Genomic DNA, 22,259 nt, shown 5'->3' with positions numbered 1-22,259 from the left:
TAGCACGTGACAGCTAGACTCCTTTACTGGCTTAACATGGCAGGCACTGTCACGTGTATTTCCCATTAATAATTTTGGACATTTGTCTTTGAACACTTACCCATTTGTGTAGGCACTGCACTGACATTACCACACACACAGACATTTGCATGGTCATACCCTAGCTCTGCCCATTCACATAGCTCAGCTCTCTTCCAGAAGCTGCTTAGAGCTATCATGTTATGATTGCCTGTATCACATAGTCCTGCTCCTCCAGTTCTCTCAGGCAAGGCTAGCACACAACAAACTCTCAACGAATTTTAATATCATGGGTATAGTCATGTGTTAACACATCTTAACTGTTTCTGAGACAGACTGGACCAATCACTCACCTATGCTGCTCAGAGTACAGTGGTCTGTATATCCATGCACTGAAGCACTAGGGGTTCAAACAAGACAACTGATATAAGTAGCCAAGGATTTGAGGAACGAATTACTGAGCTTCAGGGTTAGGCACAGGATTACCCCTGTGATGCCTGCAGGAAGCTAAATGTTCCACTGCAACAACGAAAGCACAGGTTTTATCGTAGTTCTGCAACAACTCAATTTTGAAATGACAAAACACTGACTTTTAATTTTCCTTAATAAAATTTGTAAATCAATTACAATACCTAACCTTGTTCTGTAAATAAGAAATTCAGAACCAGTTTAACCAAGCCACGAGCACAAGAGCTTTCTATATTGTTAAAAAAAAGGAAATTGCCATCAACAAAACAAATCTTTTGGTCTGAAGGCATTTCCAGACAATCTCAGAGACCATATTGTACAGACACGTTTAGCTCCAGATAGAGACAAAGGAGACATTCTGAGGGCACCTAAGCATGTAGCTCCTGCTCACAATGAAGAACAAAGAACAGAGATATTGAAGGAGAATATGAAATATGGGACGCAGAATAAGCAGATTCACACCATCAGGTAAGAGACCTCTGAATTCTGACCTGCTGAAGGTTCAAAACAGTCACATGGTATAGACTCAGGAGTTGCTCAGACTGTCAGGAGCCCTTCACATCATTCCACTGCTGCAGGGAGGCAACACAAGCCTACATGGAGCTGAATACACCACTAAGAACTGACAGAAAATGCCCTCCAAGATGCATTGTTTTTGAAAGGAACAACTGGTCAAATATTGTGTCCCAACTCACTGTCTCTAGAGATGCCAGCAAATATTGCTTACACATTTTAACTGTGAAGTCTTACCCTGAAATTCAGAAACTCCAGAGAGCTTGGGAGAATCAAGCAGCCAGTCTGTCAGCTCACTGGTACCGAGGATGTTGCTTCGAAACTGCTTCCCTCCATTCACATTCCAGGTCCCCGTGGCAACACGAACTCGCTTGAAGCTTGTGAATTCAAATTGACGCTCTGACATGGCCTTCAAAATACTTGGAGTTACTAACAGAAGAGAAGAGAGAGAAAGAGGGTGTGTAAAAGAAGACTGTGCTGTAAAAGGACAGAAAACATACAGACAGCAGTGACATAGTCACTGTGAAATAATGACATTACCCTAGCAGCAACAACACAAAAGCTAAGGAATAACTCCAACGGCAATAACTACAAGATATCTGTGGTTGACATCAGCAATTTCTCTTCCAGAAAGCAGGCACCCTTTGAAAGCTTACGAGAGGCTGGTCATTCACTTTCATCATATGCTTTCCTGCACTTCTACAAATAATAAGCAAACTAATTCCCTTTCCTCAATCTTTTCAGTTTAGCCTACAATGATCAAGCATGTCACAACTTATGACTTAAATTGAAGCCCTAAGAAGTTTAGGCTGCGGAAGGAAAGGCAGAGCGCAGCACAGTCTCATATCAGTCCAAACTTAGCACTATTGTGGCTCTCCAGTCTGGTCAAAACTTCTCACAGGCAACTGCTATATTCACTTATTTTTGATGAGTATAGAAAATTAGCAGTGTGCTTTCTTTGTGTGAGCAACTGAGGTAACCTTAATCTTTAACTAGCTGATTTGCACTGGCAGTCAGGCATTGAGAAGCTCTCTATTCTCCTTGTGGTCCACATCAAGGAACAGCCCCAGGATTGAAGTGGTGCTGAATGGTTCAAGTCTATCCTATTAAAATCCAGCAGTTCTCTGGAGCAAACTTACCACCTGATACTGGCTGTCAGTACAATTATCCTATATTTTGCACACAAGTATCTTCTCAGAGAGAGCTATATTGGTTTACTCCAGAGAGGTGAAAACAAATGTGTATATGTTGTGGACTATGAAGGCCCTGGAGTAAAGCAGGGAATGAACCAAAATAACAATACAAATGTGCCTTTAAAGATCCAAATGGCTAAAAGCATGTGCAAACTGCAGGCCAGAAATAAGGAGATGAAAAGTCTGAGCTCAAGAGACTTCCTCAAGACAAACTCAGACTGGACCAGACTGGGAATACAACCCTAAAATCCTTCCCTCTGGTCCAACTCCTCTAAACTATCAGAGGAGATCGTCATCAAAGAGCAGACAAACATACATAGAAGTCCAAAACAAAAAGTATGAGACATAATCACAGTATAATTAAAACACACAGAGCTGTGCTATGGTCACTTGAAAGCAGCGTTTTAAACAATAGATCTGAGCAAAAGTAGTTTATTGATTGACTTTTTTTCAATATTTTTTTCAATTATTGCTTGTAGCTGACAGCTAAAAACAGGCACAAAAGCAAAGAACTTATACTTACCCATCAGTGCAGTGTGGTCCATGAGCATCTTGCCTTTGTCTGCATATTCCTCATTGAAGAAGTCACCCATGAGCAGCAACTTGATGGCTTCCTGCTTTACTGCATCAAATAAATTTGACTGAATGGTGCGGGACACAGAGCGGGCGCCATCCTTGAGTTTTCCAACCTACATCAGACAGGAATCATCAGTGCAAGTGACACTGAAGAGTAAATTAGACATCTTTCTCTACTTGTGAATAAACAGTTTTGCCATTTTTCTTTACCTTATGCTTCCCCTCAAGGGCACGACTGCCAGTAAATACTCTGCTCAGATTATGACCGTTGAGAGTCCACATCACTTTGTAGGATTCCACGAAGCGCTCAATTATAGCTTTAGAGTTCAACCCAAGGCTCTCTAATTGAGCAAGCAAGATCTGGATTAGGTGCAGAAGGAGAAAAAACAACAACATTGTTCTTAAATGTGCTTTTGCTTTTTATCCTCAGGTGAAGTATTCCAGCCAGCACCATTCTGTACCATAGTGCTGGCAAGACGGATCTGTGTACCTGAGGTTTACGACCTCTCTCCTGTCTTTCCCATGGAACAGACAGTGGATGCAGTACAGGCACCCACTAAAGGTCCTCTGACAAACTCACCTCCAGTGCAATGAAGGACTGTACACTATTAGTACGATCCAGGCAGTCCAAACAATTCATTCGAAAAGTACCTGTCTGCAGACTTTGATAGTCAAACACAAGAGGAGGGAGGAAAAAGAGGTATATTTTAAAATAACATCTAATCATGAGTTGATTGAACAAGATCATCAAATGTTCAGCCTGAATATACCCACCCACGTTTTGATGGTTCAAGCACATTGTGCACAATGCATTCCATTAACACGTCTACTTACTTGACTATGTCTGCAACACTGTATTAGCAAATCCATGCACTGGCAATTTTGCAGAGTGCTAACAATGGAGATGCAGTTAAGCTAAATAATCTATTTAGCACCAAGACTACAGTTTGTCTCAAAATTGTATTTCAAGATGGTCATTTATGCTCATGGTCCAAACACAGCAAGAAACCCGGGATGTCCAGGACAGGTGGTGCCTGGCTACACTGGGACAGAGGGGCAGGGACACTCACCGTGGACTTACATTCTCGCCCTTTGTGAAGATTCCAAAGTCTTCCCAGTGCAACTTCAGCTGAGGCCTCAGCAAATTTTCCAGTTTCTCAGTTTTCCCACCTTTTGCAAATTGGTGGTAATCAAAGTTTATCATGGGAGTGTCTGCTGCATGGGAAGAGGCCCATAGCAGTTTCTGTTCAGAGAAAGAATGAAGGAAAACAAAATCTGCTCAAGCCACAATGTAAGGATTGATTTAAGCATGCTTTTATCATTACTAAACTTTGACTGTTTATCACATTTTTACTATTGAGAAGTTCACAGGGAATTTTGAAAGGCCAGGCATGAAAAAAAGCAACTGAAGTTCCCTATTTATTTTCTTTCCAAAAGTAAACTATATTGTTAGACCCTAATTTTTCTGCAAGGGAACTCAAACTGTACTTGCAAAGTCTACTTCAGAATTGCTGCTGTCTGCACCTTGGCTACTGGCAGTCCTGCAGCAGTGGGCTGCTACCTCTATGCATGAGGGTGATGCTCAGGGCAGGCTCAGGACCAGGACCCTGATGGGAAGGGTGTCTAGAGCTGCTCAAGGTAGGAGAGTATAACATTGCATAGGTTTCTTTTTTTTTAACCATTCCTGAAGTACCAAGACATGGGAAAATGTGGCCCTAAATTTAGGTAGAGGTTCCTTGAGGAGGAAGTAAGAAATAAATGATGTCCCAGGAAACATACTATAAGAAGAGGCACAAATAGGTTCATTATTTCATCTCCAGTTTCCATGACCTCACATGCATTTCTGTAATCACCACAGATTTCATTACGGTATCTGTAATAGATACAATAATACATCCTGCTCTCCGTGACAAAGCCAGAGAGAACTATTATATTAACTCTAACTATGCAAGTCTTTGTCAATTCCCTTCCCTCCTGCACATTCTCATCCCGAGATGGATGTTTTTCTCCACTTAGATTGTGACACAAACTGAACAATACAATTCTGATATTACATTAAAAGTGTACACACGGCAGTTACACCAGTATAATTGTATCAAGTAAGCCATTAAGCCTTCCCTGCAGAAAGAAATTTAAAGGCATTGCATGGTGTTTGGAGAGAGATGTGCAAAATATATTTCATTACACTGTTACAAAAGCCAAAACACTGGGTATCTGCTTTTCTGTCGTCGACACCTCAACGTGACGTTACAGCTGCTGGCACTAGTAATGCACTTGAGGATGACATTTACCAACAGCTTCGGTGTAAATCATCGTCAGAGTATTCGTAACTCTACACTACAGCACTGCTTTTACTGTAAACATAATTACATCTGTTGTAGGGGATGCTTAGGAGAGGAACAGCATTACTGGGAACGGTATTGATTTTTGATCTGATAACAGCTGAAGGTAAGTTGGTCATTTAAAATTTTTCATTTGTTCCTGTTGTGTAAACACATGGTCATGGTGACATTCTGATCAAGGTAACCCAGCAGCAGTAATTACAATAATATTTTGAACTAACTCTGGTAAGAATTACTAAGATTGCTGCAAGAGTTGGGAGAAGAGGAAGGAATACAAGCAAAGGAAGATAGAGAAACAAAAAAATAAACAAATGACAGAAGAGGAGAAAAGTTTTCATTCTTCATCTTTCCTCTATGAATTATTTTATTTTTAATTCAAGCCCTTTAAAATCATCAAAGTAAGAATTATCTATATATTATTTCCAAACATCTATTTATTAAAACAGAAAGGTGAAGAAAAGACCAAGAGGTGGTTGTTTTGAATGGGTGCAAGACTTCAGTTTCCAGTGCTGTCAGTCTAAATTCTTCCAGCTCAGTGTGCTTTCATAATTTTTTCATATTTTTTTAAACAGTGATCAAGTTTAACAATTCAAACAAAACAGATCTCTATTTAAATTAAATGAACAAATGCAAAGTCTTTATTCTAGAGATGCTCTGCTTCTGAATTAATTTTTGGTTGTATGATACTGTCCAGAACATGGTCTTCAAGAACACGAGAGTTTGATAAAATATCAGTATTAAACTCACAAGAAATGCCACATTTGTATCCTCCTAAGTTATTTAAGCATTTCAGAAGTGATTATCTCTTACCTTTGAATTTTAATGTTTTTGAAAAATAAACTATAAAAGCTATTTTAAAGATAGGGAAACCAACAGATTATAGAGGTTTAGCTGTGTCATGCAGAAATTCAGTAAAAAGCTGAAAACTGAAGCTAGGACCAGACTTCACTTCTGCACCTTCCTCACTGCCTTGCAAGCTTTAGTCATAATCACTTTCTCTGGCCATATTCTGTACAGGGGAAGACTTTCACTTTGTCACTTTCAACTGTGGAAGCTGATAGTCCAACCCCAGCTCTTTTGGAGGAGGAGGAGGAAATGGTCACACAGAAAAACTGCCAAAAAACTCAAAGACACTTCTTGTCTCAAGTACGTTATTTCAACAGAGAGGGAAGCAAATCAGGAACAATTAATTATTTAATTACAATTTTAATTTTGCTTAGTTTCACACAGTAAAAATATTTGAACTCAGAACTGTTGTACCATTCTTTACCAATGACAAATAGGTAACGCTTATTACCGGTGTGTACTTAAACCATTCTTCATATTATTCTTAGGAAGATATACTCCAAAGTACCTACGTCAGATTTCTAAAGCAACAGGCACTTAGGAGGCAGACTACCATCAACCTCCAGCCAGACTCAGGCAGCTATTGCATGGCTGCAAATCCCACTCAGTGCCAATCTGTGGCTTCAAGCACACATCAGCTTTTAAAATCTGTCCATGAAAACACTGCAGTAGAACTCAGCACAGCTTTAATTCCACAATGCCTGACATCCTTGCTTTCATGTATTAGTTGTGCCTAGGGACATTTGGGAGGCCAAGAAAACCTCTCTCCATACACCAGGCTGTCATCTGCTGCTCAGGCAGTCAATTCCCATTACAATCAGAGCAAGACAGCTGGCTTACACTCAGTGAGCCAGGGTCAGGGCCTGGCTCCCAGGCAGTTCTGGCAATCCTATGAGGCACCTGACTGCATAGGTGGCTACATACTAAGACAAAGCTGACCACAATTCATTTTTGCAAATGCGATCTACTCTTAGGAGAAGTAGGGCAATTTTGTTTTAAAACTCTGGTTAAAGAGAGTGTGCATACATGTGTGAAGAATTAAGCAGGAAGGCAGTGCTAGAAATTAAGCCGTGAGACTATGAAGCACCATCCTCTCAGTATGTAACATCTACTAAAGAGATAACATAATTTCTCTAGATATACTATTCATCACCTACTGGGCCAGAAGGGAAACAGAAGAACACGGAAGCTCAGGGGAAATCAGCAGTTAAAAAAAAAAAAAATATTGCTTTTACCTTAAAAGCTCTGTTGAGCACCTCCTCCCCTCCTCTGCTTCCCAACAGGTTAACAATCACTTGTTTTCCATACTGCTCTTTCAGAAGCATCATATGCCTACAGCAAAAGTAATGATAATAGGTACTAATCAAAACCGTATTATGTTGCATACTACATTTTTCAAAATACAGAAATAGAGATCACTGGTTGATGCATCCAGCAGAAAGTTTCAGCCACAGCAGCTACAGACATCTTCCTCAGTTTCCTTGCAATCAATTATTAAAGTACAAACGGTGAGAGTATGCCATTAATGGTCACAGTATTTTGTACTGAACTTAAAGAAAGAAGCATCTTAGAAAACGGGCCCCAGATCTTTTATGTCACTGCTGGCTTTGATATTGCCCTTTGTATGCTCCCACCTTTTGACTGTCAGCCTGGGAACTACACAGGAAAGAGAAGAGAGGAAAATATATTACACTTCAACAGGAATTGTCCAGCATCTTACAGAGCTGAGCCTACAACGAGGGAGCAGCAGCAGCAATGGGGCCTAGAACTCCAGTGCCAATGCCAGAGGCACAAACACATGTCGTAAGTGACATGGTACAAACATCTCTGAGGTACCACAACATCGAAATGTTCACTCTCAATTCAATTAAGCAGGAAGGTTAGTAATCATAAGACCTGCTGTTCTGAATCAGACCAAAGGTCCTTTTATCCAAGCAGCCTGGCCCAGATTCTTCAGGAAAAACACAAAACAGGACAAGTATAAAGTAGGAGGGCATTTTGGCATATATCCCCAACCTCTCAAAGCCTGACATTTAGGGACTCTCAAGTCAAGAGCTTTTAAGCCAAATGCAGAGGCACTCATTCTTCCCTCAATAAATTTTTTTCAAGCTGGCACGCTTGTGCTACAGGAGCTGTGATGGCTCATCAAGAAACAACTAGATCTTAAAGCCATCTTCCGTCATGTACTAACAACACTGTAGTAATACTTAAGGGGAAGCTGGATAGAAATAGCCAAGAAAAAATAAAATAAACACTCACACAAATGAAAAGCTATTACATGCTGCAAAGCAACAGGCAATGGCAAAGTGTCAGAAAAATAGCAAGCACACATCTTCTGGTGTTCACCTTTAAATCCTATGACCAGAAACAACCCACCCAGAATACTATGGAAGGGGAGAAAAGAAAGAAAAATTTATCAGCATGGCCTTCAAGAAACATGGCTAAAGATATTTTCTGGTACTATGTTCTTAATTCTGCAGCCAGTTCTCTGTATGACAACTCTTCCATGTATTTTCACCCCTCTGATCCCAACATCAGGATCCTACTTCTCCACCAGTGTTGTCTCCTTACAACAAAACTGCTGAAGCTCAGGTCACCTACCTGTAAGCAGCGCTCCTCCGAGGATTTCTCAGGGAGAGAGGATGAAAAAGATCCACTAACAAGATTACCATTTACTTCTCACAGTGCCTTCTCGACAAATTAACCTATCAGATGGTTAAATGTAACAGGCTAAATCCAGTCTAACACTATCAGAAAACCTGCAGCAGGTTGTTAAGTTTCAGCATCTTTTCCCATACAAGCAGTCGCTTACTCCTTGTCCATTTCCAAAGGACTGTCTTTTGCAGATCTGTAAGCAGAGATCCCCAATTTCATATAATCAAAAGGCTTTACTGTGCACAAGGGAAAGAAGGAATCGTGCAAGTTGGTCCTCATGTTCATGTTTCTTCCAAGAAAGCTATTCATCAGTTGCATCAGGGTCAGAGAGAAAAGATTCTCTGAGCTAAATTGTCTTATGGAATTGTTCCTTGCTGAGGTACTCTCAGTTTCTTGGTTAGCACAAAAGGATGCTGAATAATTTATTGTTTTCTTCTTATATAAATTATCTCTGCTGTGGAATGCAAACCTCTAAGATGGAACTTCACAAACACCGGCAGGGCAAGTTATCATGGCACCAGATGACCACAAGACCATTAGTCTCAAAGGCATTTGAATTCAGTAGGATTTAAGAGCCTTAAAGAGCTTGGAGAACGTAGGCTAGGACCTTTCAGAGCAGGGACTCCTATGGTGTATAGTCCCTTTAGATTCTAATCCCTGTTTAGGCTCTTCAGTGCTGCAAAATTATTTTTGCTAACAGTTGCAGTAAATGAAATCAATGAATTAAGAGGCCTTACCAAAAATCAGCATAAACTCTGATTTGCCAAAACCAAACCAAAACAGAAATTAATCACATGGCCTTCCACTTACAAGTTGAAAATTTCCCACAGGTCAAATTCTTCATGTCCTTTTCAAGCAATGTTCCCACTAATATCCATGGGAGTTTGACCTTACAGGATAGCAATTCACAGGCAGACATTCAAAGGAATCAAGATAATGTATGGCTTTTTTACAGTTTCCAGCTGACAAGCAGAGTCTTAATGGTTTAAAAAGGTTTACAAGCCAGTCTTTGGGTAAAGTAGAAAAGCATCAGCATGACAGCATCATACAACACTGATCACAGAATAAGACACTGTTACTTCTGTATAACAGTAAAACAATGAGCAGAAAACCAAATCCAGAATGGAGTGGAAGCACTGTTTACTTTTTAATTACCTGGGTTACAGTGGTAGAGAACACATGCTCTGTTTACCTTAAATGTAAACTCATTCTTGTTGGCTCACAAAGGGTTACAGAGACCCTCCTTTTGCATATCAGTCAGCATTTCTTAGCTTTTACAAAAACAGGCCAGGAGACCAAATTAATTCAATTACCATTGAAAACAGAAAGGAAAATGCACAAAAAGAAGTTAATAAATTAAGTAAACCCACTTAATAATCTGCAACACCTCGGGGATTGGCTACATCATTTGAGAGATGTTTCACTTCTCTCAGGATTTACTAGGAAGGTATAAAGTTGTGGAATCTTGGTTAAATGCCAGGCTGCTGTGTTATTGCCAAAGTGGAATGAAGCTTACCTGTCAAAGGCAGGAGCATTAGCTTCCAGACCTCTGTTAAGCCTTAGATGACGAGAACCCACCTGAAATAAAATATTGGAAGGAAAAGAAAAATAACTTTTTAAATTGCTAGAGTCCTAAAATCACTAGATGTCTCCCTTTTTCCTTCAGAGAAAAACATTTCTTTAACAACACCAGACACCTCTCACAGACTCCACACACCCCCACACATAATATCCTTAATACAAAAGCCACAGCTTTTATTAGACAACAACATTTAAAATTACAAATGAAAACATTATTATCATTAAGCAAAGGAATAACTACACATCTTTTTATGGCCAAACAAATCACATTCCTTCGCCGGCTTTCTCTAGAAAATATCCCACATTGCCTCACAGGAGTATGCTGTGTGCACAGCCTTCTCCCTGCCCTTCCCTTGTCAGAAAAGGCTGCAGTTATGCCAGTTCCATGGGTTATGTGTCCTGAGCTTGTAACTGTATATAAACTGTAAGTCACAGACCATATGTAACCTGCTAGGCTTGATGCAATAATCTCCTGATGAAACCCTACATCTCTACCTTGCAGAAGATCAGATTAGATCATCATCACCCTTTTGACTGAAATCTAGCAAACACACCATCCAGACATTATACTTTGTTTCAAGGTAACGTGCTCCTATGAAGCTCCTGGTATCCCTAGACACTCCAATTTTATTGTGGAGTTCAATATCATCAAGCCAACTGGGCATTTCAGAAGGAAAGTTTATTCCAAATCAAATAGAAAATGTTACAAATATATTGCTGTAAGCTTCAGTTTACATTAGGACATTAGGACACAGTCCCTTACAAATTGTTCCCTGTAGAGGCACATGAAAATGTTAAACTTGTTAACTATAGCCATTTGCCTGGTTTCATTCTGTTTATCTAAACACGCAAAATTTTCTACAAGGTAAACCTAAAATGAAAGAGCTCAGCATTTTCAAGAAATGAGCTTTGCAGATCATTTAAAAAAAAAAAACACTTAAATTTTATGTACATTCTAAATTTTAAGTAGCAAGAGCGCTAAATAAGGTTTTTTGATTATTTGTTTACCTGAAGCCCTGGTTGCTCCCAAAACAGTGGAACAGAACCTCTGATCTGCACAAAGGAAGAGACGTCATCATCCAAGTAAATTGTCTGCAAAAATAAAATAAAGGGAAGGAGTTCTGCAGTTAGATCTATCAGTCTGTGACCCTTTCATCAGGTGACAGTTTAAGACACTGAACTCAAAGGGTAAAAAAAGTAAGCCATGTATCTCACTGTATCCACTTACTGCTCAGCCACTTTTCCATAGTCTCACAGGCAGTGGAACAAAGCACAACGTATTTGCTTTCATGTCATCACAGCAGATTCAATTCACTACTCATCAGAAATAAGAGAAAATTTAAAACACCACCACTGGCAAGAAAGAAGAAATCTTTCATCCACAATGAAGACAGATTTGATCTACTGGTGGAGACACTCAGGAAGACCAGACATATACTCTCCCTCTGTGTCTCTCACAAAATTTAACTGTGCAAAATGTCATTGCTCCTTGTGACCAATGATGGGTAATGTCAGGTGTGGGATAAGCTTATCTCTTGCTTTATTTACTATTTCTTATTTCACTGCATGTTGTGCCTTGTCAGAGTGTCCAAATAAATCTCAGTGAAACCAGCAGCTTCACCACTCCCATTCTGAGGTAGAGGGAACAGCACATGATCTACTTCTTTTCCAGAAGGCTGACAGCAACAGGCTCCGAACTCCCCATTTCCTTCCCTAACCAGACCTTAAACTATCCCTTAGTATTTTTTCTTATGATCACTGCTAACAAGCTGATTTTGAGTCAAGTCTATGGTTTCTCCATTTGCCTTCCCCCTCCACTAACCCCTGAGCAAAGCGTTACATTATATGTTAACTTAGCACAAAAGGTACTATCTTCAGATTCCGTATGACCACAGAGCAACTGTGCAAAGCTCAGCTCACTCCCATGGCCTATACTTAGCAGTGGAATCCTGGCTGTTTTCCACAGGGGATACATGATACACATGATACACATCTCTGTTATCTCATGCATGACAATGAGTCTTCTGCAGCCCTGCAGAGGAATGGTATCTAGGTCATCCAGGTAGCTGCTTCCCTAACTGCATCATATCATTTAGCACAACTGCTGCCAGCTGGCTAGTAGTTCCCAAAATAGAAAAGAACATGAAAATGGGTTACTCTACAGCTTTAATGTGGTTTGTGCTTTCGGATTTGCCATTAGATGTGCTGGCTCTGTGGCTCAGGGGAAGTGCCTTCATTTACCTTGACCTCTCGTCTTTATAATCACTACCAATGTGCAATTTTTAGAGCCACGGGTGTGAAAAGAAGTATAGCTACACCAGCAAGGTGGGTATTTAAATATTCTGTCACCAGTTTTATCCAACTACTGTTTTTGCAGAGCACTTACAACTATCACCACTTCACTAAGATGAAAGATTTAAGTGGCTTCGTCAGGGACACAAGGTCAGTGTTAGAATGATGGCTAGCCCAGACGTAGTGGATGTATATTTTGATGTTTTTAGCCTCACCTCACATCCCCAAACTAGTACAACCCCGTGCAAGAGTGGGGCTGGCTCAGAGAAGCTTTCTTGTGAAGCCTACCTCAGTTTGAGTAACGTGCCTCTAAAACATGCTCTCCCAGTAAAGCTTTCTAAACATGCCAGTACCTGAGTGTCAGAGCTAATAACCATGGCAACACACTGGTGAACTTTTTCTTTGCACTTCTGTGCTCAGAAGAGTTCATCCTGCAGTTGGACTACAGGAGGAGTGTGCAGGCCCACCTTCCACTTTATCACATCCTCCCTGAGACAGGTTGTACCAAGATGAGTCAGTAGCTTTGAAACACTGAATCATCTTTTCACTCACAGCAGGGAGCTAATTTTAAGGTACAGCAAATTTGTGTAGCTCCACTGACAGCCCCAGCATTATCCTGACTCATACTAAATGAGGATCAGGTCCCGAATCTATGCAAAAAAAAGTCAGGACTGGATCACTTAAAAATTGACAACAATCATCACACCTTAGCAATAAATGAGTTGAAATGAAATATCTAATGATGATGAATACAGACAAACCTTTATAAGAAGTACAGTTTGGCCACTCAAACAGCTTGCTACAGAGGATTAGTTTTCTTTACAACCTTCTGGAACATCCCTGTTTCCAAAACTAACTGAAAAATCAACAGCTCAAGTATCTCTTTGGCCAGTTCTTTTAGAAGTCCCAGCTGCAAATTCTCTAGACCCACTGATTAAACAGTACTACTACTAGCAGTAGTAATAATAATAATGATGATAATAATATTAATACCTGCAGTTTAACATCTTCCTGAGCTGAAGTTTAAATGGACTGCATTTAATCAGTTACAGATCATGAATATATAACCTGCCTTCTTTATGCCAAATACAGAAGAAAAATACTGACTATATATTTCTGCCTTTCTGTATTAACAGATGCTCGTATTTCCACTTATTAGTGATTCAACATCGTAACAGTTAACAGATGTTTGTTACTACTATCACTCACATTATCTGTTCATTTGTTTTCACCCATTACCTCTTCTAACTGTTTTCTGCTCTATTAAGCTGTCCGTTTGGAGAATTGAACAACAACAAAATAAATTCAAACTGTTTGGGGATCATTCCTGTGATTTAAACAGGATGTCCACACTTCGATGTGATGGGCTAGGGGCTCCTCTGTCAGGATGAGGTCTAACACAGAACTCCACTATGATGACAGGGCATTTGAAAGAAACTGGCATTTTTATGCACGTTGCCATGTAGCATTTAGAAATTCAGATGAAGTTTTTAAACTGGGAGCATGGCCTCTCCAACATAGTCATTCATAAGAAAGTTCTCCACATTAGCACATTTTATTTTTCTTTTCCCTTACAGGGCTCATCATTCTGTTCTCTGGAACAATTCTGTGGCCTTTCACAATCCTCTCACATCATTCTCGTGACCCAGATGAATCCAAAATTATTTTCTTCTAAGCTTCCAGTGAGTTGGAAAAAGACCTAGTATTTTTTAATGAGTGGGAGAATAACACCCTTTTCTGCCAGTCATTCCTTCCTAAACAGAAAGTAACCATTTCATTGAGCATTACAACTCAGCCAATACCCACTATCCTTCATTCATCACTCCACGGAACATGACCCCTGATCTTGACATTGCCTTCTACTATGTGTGCCCCTTAACCTTACAGTAATAGTGGCAAAAACCCTCCTACCAGCAGACTTGTTAAGCAAGCAGGTTGAAAGACTAAGACTAAGAAGACTTTCAAGTTCAGCAATGGACATAAGCTTAACATCCATATACACTAAAGAAACCCCATCTGTTAAAATCTTAAATAAACACTGATAATACATCCAGGTTAAAATTACACTCATAAATAAAAGATTCCAACTTAGTTGCTTATGCAATTCCAGCATTTGTGCATGGATAACTACAGAATTTCTTCTCTCATATTCTTCCAAACCTTGATATTTCTTGGTTCACAATGTCATGTTTTCTACAAGCACATATCTGTCGTACTTTTTTGTCATTCTAATTTTGACTTTATTACCCTGTCCTGTAGCAGATCTATTTCTTTCATTCTAAGGCACTACACAAAAGATGAGCAGTTCTTTAAGAAAATAAACCTAAAGAAAAATAAACAGCACTTTATTTCCAGAATTTTCCCATCCTCTGTTTTCCTTAACTCAGGGACAAGAAATACATCCAAGAAGATCACACATTTCCTCTAAAAGTTCAACAACAGTTACATTTTAGACAACACTTTGTCATTAGAGTTGATACATACTGCTATGTATGGGCTACATACTGCTGTGTATGGGCTTCATAAAACTATTGTGGCGTCTTATCTTCTGTTTTAGGTCCAAAATGACAGCAAGTTGCTGCCTACCTGCCCCAGCAAGAACGTTCATTCCTATCAAATCCTCAAAACACTTGAGGACTATTTCATTAATCTCAAAGGGTCTGGCCCATAGAACAATCCAATCCAGTAGCTGGATGGATTTACAGACACATTTCCTGCAGTTTACCATCAGACAACTTAATAGCAACTGGATACTTAAGCCATGTGGAGGACCTCTTTGCCTTGATAATAGATTGCTTGTCCTCTGACTTTTGGTGTTAGAATTTGCCATGTTTTTCTTTCAACTTCTGTTGCCTTAGACTCTTTTTGTGGTCTTTTTCTCCGACTCCAGGACCAAGTGTGATGGTGCTGACAGTTCAAGAGGACATTTCTCAATCCTTCTCTTCTGTTGTACAGGGTGAGACCTTGCTCCTCTGATCCAAGGACCTTTCTTGGTAACGCAAGCTTCAGGCACAGGTACTGCCAGTAACCTTCTGAGCAAGAAGCAAACATCTACATCAACCAGCTGGTGTTCTAACCCCAGCATGATGCATCCATTCATCACTTGGAATAATTTATTCACTAATCTCCATCACCATTAGAAGGAAATAATCCAGTCACAACTTCAAACAGCAAAATTCATTGCTCAGGGGTCACACAGAGATACAGTCCATGATGAAATGGATACTCACATGGCTTGTTCTGGGATCCCCAGCTCTGCCACACAACCCAGAAAGAGCATGGATAACAGATGGCCTAAGCATACCTCTCCGAGAGTCCCTTTAGCTCAGACCACAGGATCCAAGGATATACTTGCCAAAATAATCCTCTTTGCTCTGCCTGGGGCCATATTAAAACTTGATCCAGAAAATAAATTAACCACATGATTGCATCCATTCCTCTCCTGGAGAGCTATCCAACATGGTCTATGAGTTATTGTGAAATAGGGATCATTTTTCTCAATTCATGCCCAACATTTTTTTCTTAAACTGGAGAAAAGGGAAGGTTAATCCAAATCCACTGCATTTCCTTTTAATGCCTTGTCAAGGTTTCCATTTTCTTTACTGAACAGTTCCATGAAGGGGAAAACAACTGAAACCATTCATTTATCTTTGGTAAATTAGAGTTGCTCCCTGTAAATCACATACTAAGATATTACAAATTTAGCTTGACTCTTTAGAGGATAACGGGAGGAGGAGCTGAAATGTAAACAGTGAGAGGCACACAAACCACATGAAGAAAGCACGCTTGTTTCTCAATGCTATCAGCAGAAAAGAATTAAAAGAATGCAATACAGTCTCAACTTTAAGGGATTGCTAGGGGAGGAAGAAAGGGTGAAGGGAAACATTTAAGCTATCACTGGAAAACAGAGACTGATTTTAAAACTACTCAAGGGTTAACTGCAATGCTGCAACTGGAAAGGGCTACTACCCCATTACAAAATACTGGCAGCAAATCTGGAAGTACACATTAGAGGGATATCAGAAAAGCCCTCTTTCCTCTTCTCTTTGTATTTTGTTTTTCCTTAAGTGTTTCCTACCATTTTTTCTTTCTTCTTTTTTCTTTGTAAAGATGCAAGCCAAATGATCAAATATCTGAAAGATCTACTAGTAGCATTTTTTTTTTTGAAAAGCAAAAGTGAAGTGAGATATTTAACTTTTTCCCCCTTCTTCTCAAACCCTGTGAGTCACAGCAGTTAAGTGAGCCCACAAAAAATGACTCATTGCAGAGCTAAAATGCCACAAGGCTAACTCAGTGGGAGACAAAAGCATACCATCTATGCATAAAAGAGCTGCCTGGAGATAAGACTAATTGTTTCTCCTTCTTCTAAGAACAGAAAAATGTTAGAAGTAATTCCTACAAAGGGGGAAAAGTCCTGGCTTTTCAGAATCCTAGGGTGCTATTTATCCATGAAAGCACACAGCCAGCATGCCATTATACTGTACAGGCTGCAGAAAATGGAAACAAAATGTTATTCAGCCAAGGTATTACCTCATAGCGATTAGTAAGTAGTCTACTGTGAAAGTAGGAGAGAGTTTATTCTAGGACTCTTCCTTCCTAATGGTAAGTGGATGCCAGCTTGAACTGGATCTCAGGCATCCCAGTGGTTAGCCCAACTTTGCTTTCTTAGGACATGCAGCTTGGTAAAACTAGTGTTCATCAACATTAGCAACAGCAACCTTCCTTTCTCCTTTAAAAACAAAACCAAAACCACACAATCCTTAAAAACTGCAAACTGTTGTTATAATTTCCAACCCACTTGAGCCTTTCACCCTATAACCATTTCACTCTTCTGCTTTTGCTCACCCAATTGCAAAACAAAAGCATTCAGCCCTCCCAGTTCACAGCAGCCCCTGGCTGAATGAGAGCGAGGGGCAGCCGTTCCTGTGAAGAGCCTGACCCAGCCTCAGCTAAGGGAAGCACTAGCAACCAAGTACTGTTTTGCCATTCACCAGGAGTCAATCCTCAAGTTTTCTGCTGGGAGGCAAAGGCCATCTTATTCTTCATGCTAATCATTTAAAACATAATGTACTCCAGGAATAGAAATAAATAGAATTAGTTACTTCTGACCCAACTAGTGAGCAGGATAGCAGTATTTCCCATCATTAGACAACTGCGAAGTGCAGTGCCGCAAATGGGAGACTGATCTGAAAGTACGCTGACAACTCTTTCCAACATTTTCTTTCCTCTGCATTTCAGCAAGAGAATATTCTTCAAATCCCGAGTAACGTACTTTGCACTAATGCTCATGAGAAGGCACTCAACTGAAACAGTAGACTGTACAAAGTTATTAAAATGGCATGTGTCCCTTCCTCTTTTCCCAAGGTCCAGGGGAAAATTCCACTTTTCAGTGAGATGCTGCAGGACTTTACTCACAGTTGCTTTGGAGCAGAGGCACAAGAGAGAATTATTAGCAAAGAATTCAGAGGCTGACATTAGAAACCCAAGCACTGCAGAGGAAGAGTTTGGCATCCAACAAGCAGAATTTGTGGAAGCCTGAACACTAAGTGGAAAGCTGCCAGGCCAGCCTACTGAAAATGCAGGCAAATCAGGAAAAGGAGAGACATGTGCAAAAAGCCACCCACATCCCCAATGAGAGCTCTGACCACTGGACAGAAAGTCACACGTGTAACACTGTTCATGCTTTGAGCATGTCTTGGGGATCAAACCCACCGGCAGACTGGGGAATACCAGTTTGCAACTCTTCCAGATATCCTGCTGAGCAACACAGCACTGTCAAGTCTAAAGTAGCTCCAAATGTGTCCTTAGGCAGAACCAGGTGAAGAGGTTCAAGGCAACATCTGAAATTTTGAAAGTACCCAGACATTGCTGGATCTTGGACAAACAGGTGCCTGAAGGCATGACTGCTTCATGCAGTGGGATAGCAGAAAGGGCAGCACAGAGTGTGAGCCGCTACACTCATGCAATGCCATGAGAAAATACTAGTGCTACAGTATGGGCACTTTTGAAGGGGGATGCCACCCTCAGTAGTCAGACACAGTCCTACAGTGACACAGCTGTAACTTCTGGAACAAGTATTGACACAGCTAGCTTAAGTATCTCTATGCAACTGTCACTGTGTCGTGTAAAGACGTCTCACCAGCCTCCCCTTATGAGCATCACATAAGCAATCTACTTTCACTGTATGTGCACCTACATATGTAGCCACATACACACACATATAAAAACACATATGAAAACAATCTATGCTACATACACAGTTTTGTAGATATTCCCAGAAGACACTGAAAAGAAACAAATTTTAGGAGCAGATCCTTGTCCTTTGTTGAAAACTACTACCAGCCATTTATCCATTCTGCCTATAGAGACATCCATTTCTGTATGATGGTTCTGACTGCTAGTAATTACTACTTCTATTCAAAAAGGAAAAGGTGATTATACTTGAATGAGAAAGCACACATTTCAGCTGGCACAGAAGATTTCAGATTCTTCAGGGTCCACTGCCTTCTGTTAACTTTCAAGGTAGTAAGCTAAACCAAGTGTAATAAAACCAGCTGACTGTTATGTTGTTTGGCTGCATCAATCAAGGGAGTCTGCTGGATGCATTTCACTCATACAATTTATCTCAGCATCAGCTGGATATAAGGTTTTTACTGTGTATGTACAAAAACCATGTCATACCACCTCTCACTGGCAAAGGGGAATATAAAGCAAAGTCTCTTCCAAAATTAGTTGCAGTGGAATTTGCCTGACTCTGAGAAGATCTTTTTTCTCCGCTTCCTTTACTAGCCGAAGACATTTTGAATCCCAGCAAACACAAATCCTCTGCTGGGTGACTTCCTCTTAACTAGAGTGATATATTTTAGCACTGAGGGTTCTTCACCATAGCAGAGCATACACTACCTACTTTCCATAAATGTTGTCCTCACTGGTCTGCAAAAGTTAATAATCACCCTCATTTTATAGCTGAAAAACTTACTGTACAAAGAAGTGATCGCTTCAATCCAATAAGGCAGACAGGAGTAACTTGAATATTTATGAGCATAGGATTTTATATGATTTTAAGCGACTTCCTTAGAGCCAAAAGGAACTCTCAGCTCTAGTCTGGGCTGAGAATCACCCCCAGCATCCCTAACCAAATTCTTTTACATCAGTATAGACACAGTTATGCCACTGTAGTGGAAGGGCCATTCAATGGCTAGCCCAGCAAACCTGATGGTATGGACTAACAGAGATACTTAAAATGGATGAGAGAGAAATGTAGAGACCATTACATTATAGAAAATCTTTCAAAGTAGTTTTTCTCCAACATTCTACAGCATGGGAAACATGATGAATTTTAGAAAAAATGTACTTTAAAATGTATGCAGAATGTATAGAAGTGAGACATTTATTCTGGAACAGATTTTAAAACATTCTTTTGTTTAATACCTAGGCCTCATGACTAATAATTCTAAGCAAGTTTCATACAATTGAGAAACTTATTGCTACACATGTTGATTTTTCATGAATTAACACACAGAGCTCTCTGAATAGTTTAAAAACCCATGACTATATTTCACTACAATATCAAATGGCCAAACTTTCACATTCAGGGAAAAAATCAAAAGTATTAATAAAAATTGTGTGCGTGGAAAAGTCAGAAACACAGAAAAAGAACAGATTGCAAAGAAATGCTTAATAGGCAAGAACAAATAGATGTCATGCAATAATATTTTGGAAAAAAACATTTGCTGAACTCCTTTAATTCTTGTTGGAAATTCTGCCCCAATTAAACTTGAGCGGACTGAATTATTCAAAGCTATTGGATACATCTGCTTACCTGCTCTGTCTCAACGAAGTTAGACACATGTCCATCATCATTGACCCCTCGGATGTGAAACCGAACACCAGCTCGCTCGCAGCTGATGCGAGAGATGAGGCAGGCTTTCGCCTTCTTGTGGGAAGCATAAACAGTGCGAATGTCCACAATGCCACAGATCACTTTCAGCAGCCAGTCAGAGCAGTTCACCTGGTAGTGTCTGAAGGGCACATGCAGTAGCTGGTTCCTGAAAGGTTCAACAACATACAGGTACATTACTGAATAAAGTAAGACAGACAGGCATGGGTGCCACTCCACAACAATCACTAATTTAAGCAATTCATGTTCTGTGATCCTTCTTCTGTTGTACCTTTGCTTTAGCCAAAACCAGGAAATATCAGGAAGAAACCCTTGTGAACTACTACACTGAACAGACTATGACAAATTTTAATAGCACAGCTACCACCAAGGTGCTGTCCTTATAACTTGTGTCTCTGTTTAATAAATTCAGATGCAAGTGTCACCTCTTTCAGCTCCAGAAATACATTTATATTCAGTAATCTTTTTCATAAATTACAGTGCTGCCAAGCTAATTACTTTTTGAACAGTACTGTTCAGTCCTTAGCATTCAATACAAGATGAAGAGCCATTTTAAAATACAGCAGGACTTTCAGGAAAATTTTTCCAAGCAGAAACGATGCATTAGTCAATGGAGATATTGCAAAAAGTACTACTAAAATTAAGAAGAATGTCTGGTTTAACCTTCAATTTATTTTAAGATCAACAACCCAAGAAATCTATCATGTCTGGTTAACGATGATGCTTGTCTCTTCTATTGGGATCTTTTCCTCATTTCATTTCTCAAAATGTGCCTTTAGTCACAGAAAAGGGCCAAGAAAATCCCTTTTATGATCATTTATTGCCCGACAGGAGATCTCTACAAGAGGTATTACATATAGTGAAACCCCTGAAGAATTGTTCTTCTAGAGTACAGCATTTCTCTGAAAAAGGTGAAAGCCATTCTTACATTTTTAAACTGAAAAAGTAACTCTAAAACAATTTTTGGTATCTCTCCCACCTCCTTCTCCTAGATCTATTCACAGAGGAAGTCCTCACTCTGAGAAATCCTAGCAGAATTTTTCTGTTGTTGCAATTCATTTAACAGGCAGTTTGTGTTGCTTATAACTAAGGTCATCTGACACTTTTCATCATTTAACTATTTATCCCATTGCTTACTTTTCTCAGGAATCTATAGTTTGGTCTGAAATTTCCCATATCACATAACTGCCTCAAGGTAAATTTCCTTTGGAACATCTTTTTGCCCTAAATGTGATGTTGCTGCCATTCATTCCTATTCTACAACATACAGGGAAATGGAACCTCTTCAAGGGCTACTTCTAGATTAGGCAGAAGCAGCAAAGAAGGAAAGTTCAAGTATTTCTCTTCCAAGACGAAAAGTTTCAAAAAACAATACAGCTAAAAGGAGTTGCTTTAAAGGTTGTTTCTTTATTAAAGGATACTGCCACCTTAGATTTTCAGCACTGGAGCACAGCTCATTTGTGCCATGTGTCTGACTTGACATGCTTGGTGAGTTTTTTGAGAGGGATGCATAATTAGCACAGTTGAAAGTAAGTTTTATAGATCTCTCTTCTGAGTCAAACTCAAAACACTAGATCTTACCAGTCAAAATCCCATCATAGCTAGAAAGATTATTTAGCCTGAATGAATTGTTCTCTCATGTTTATCATACATTTTGAACATTTTTGCTTATTTAATATTCACCTACTTTAGGGCACAAGACTTATCACACATTCTAGCAGCACACCCACATTTAACTCTGCCAGTTATTTTCCACCTACATCATATAACCCTTGCCTATTTCCAGTACAGCTGTGCTTCCTGTGTGACTACCATTTCATTTAAAAATACAAAAATGAGGGTATAGGAATTCAAGCATTCTGCCAGAACTTGTAA

The 22,259-nt window shown here is 39.7% G+C and overlaps 1 protein-coding gene across 4 annotated transcripts in view; it reads right to left on the bottom strand.

Annotated features, from left to right (window-relative positions):
- SYNJ2 (synaptojanin 2) overlaps window positions 1–22,259 on the bottom strand; it is a 67,014-nt gene that overhangs the window by 24,359 nt on the left and 20,396 nt on the right. For 2 of the 4 annotated variants that reach the window (XM_042796024.1, XM_042796023.1), the window contains exons 4-12: window positions 20,307–20,532; window positions 11,201–11,284; window positions 10,128–10,189; window positions 7,192–7,288; window positions 3,839–4,011; window positions 3,349–3,430; window positions 2,979–3,128; window positions 2,716–2,881; window positions 1,237–1,428 (exon numbers count right to left, since the gene is read on the bottom strand). In XM_042796024.1, the coding sequence (XP_042651958.1) occupies window positions 1,237–1,428; window positions 2,716–2,881; window positions 2,979–3,128; window positions 3,349–3,430; window positions 3,839–4,011; window positions 7,192–7,288; window positions 10,128–10,189; window positions 11,201–11,284; window positions 20,307–20,532 (1,232 nt within the window). Of the gene's footprint in view, window positions 1–1,236; window positions 1,429–2,715; window positions 2,882–2,978; window positions 3,129–3,348; window positions 3,431–3,838; window positions 4,012–7,191; window positions 7,289–8,302; window positions 8,523–8,557; window positions 8,724–10,127; window positions 10,190–11,200; window positions 11,285–20,306; window positions 20,533–22,259 lie in introns of those variants that run through there. The other 2 variants (XM_033011649.2, XM_033011650.2) reach the window with 2 other exon arrangements.

This window comes from Tyto alba, unplaced genomic scaffold (genome assembly GCF_018691265.1).
Source record: "Tyto alba isolate M040663 unplaced genomic scaffold, T.alba_DEE_v4.0 Super-Scaffold_22, whole genome shotgun sequence".
Taxonomy (NCBI): Eukaryota; Metazoa; Chordata; class Aves; order Strigiformes; family Tytonidae; genus Tyto; species Tyto alba.
Note: the sequence above shows the minus strand (reverse complement) of the source record. Positions and strands in the feature narration are given on the sequence as shown.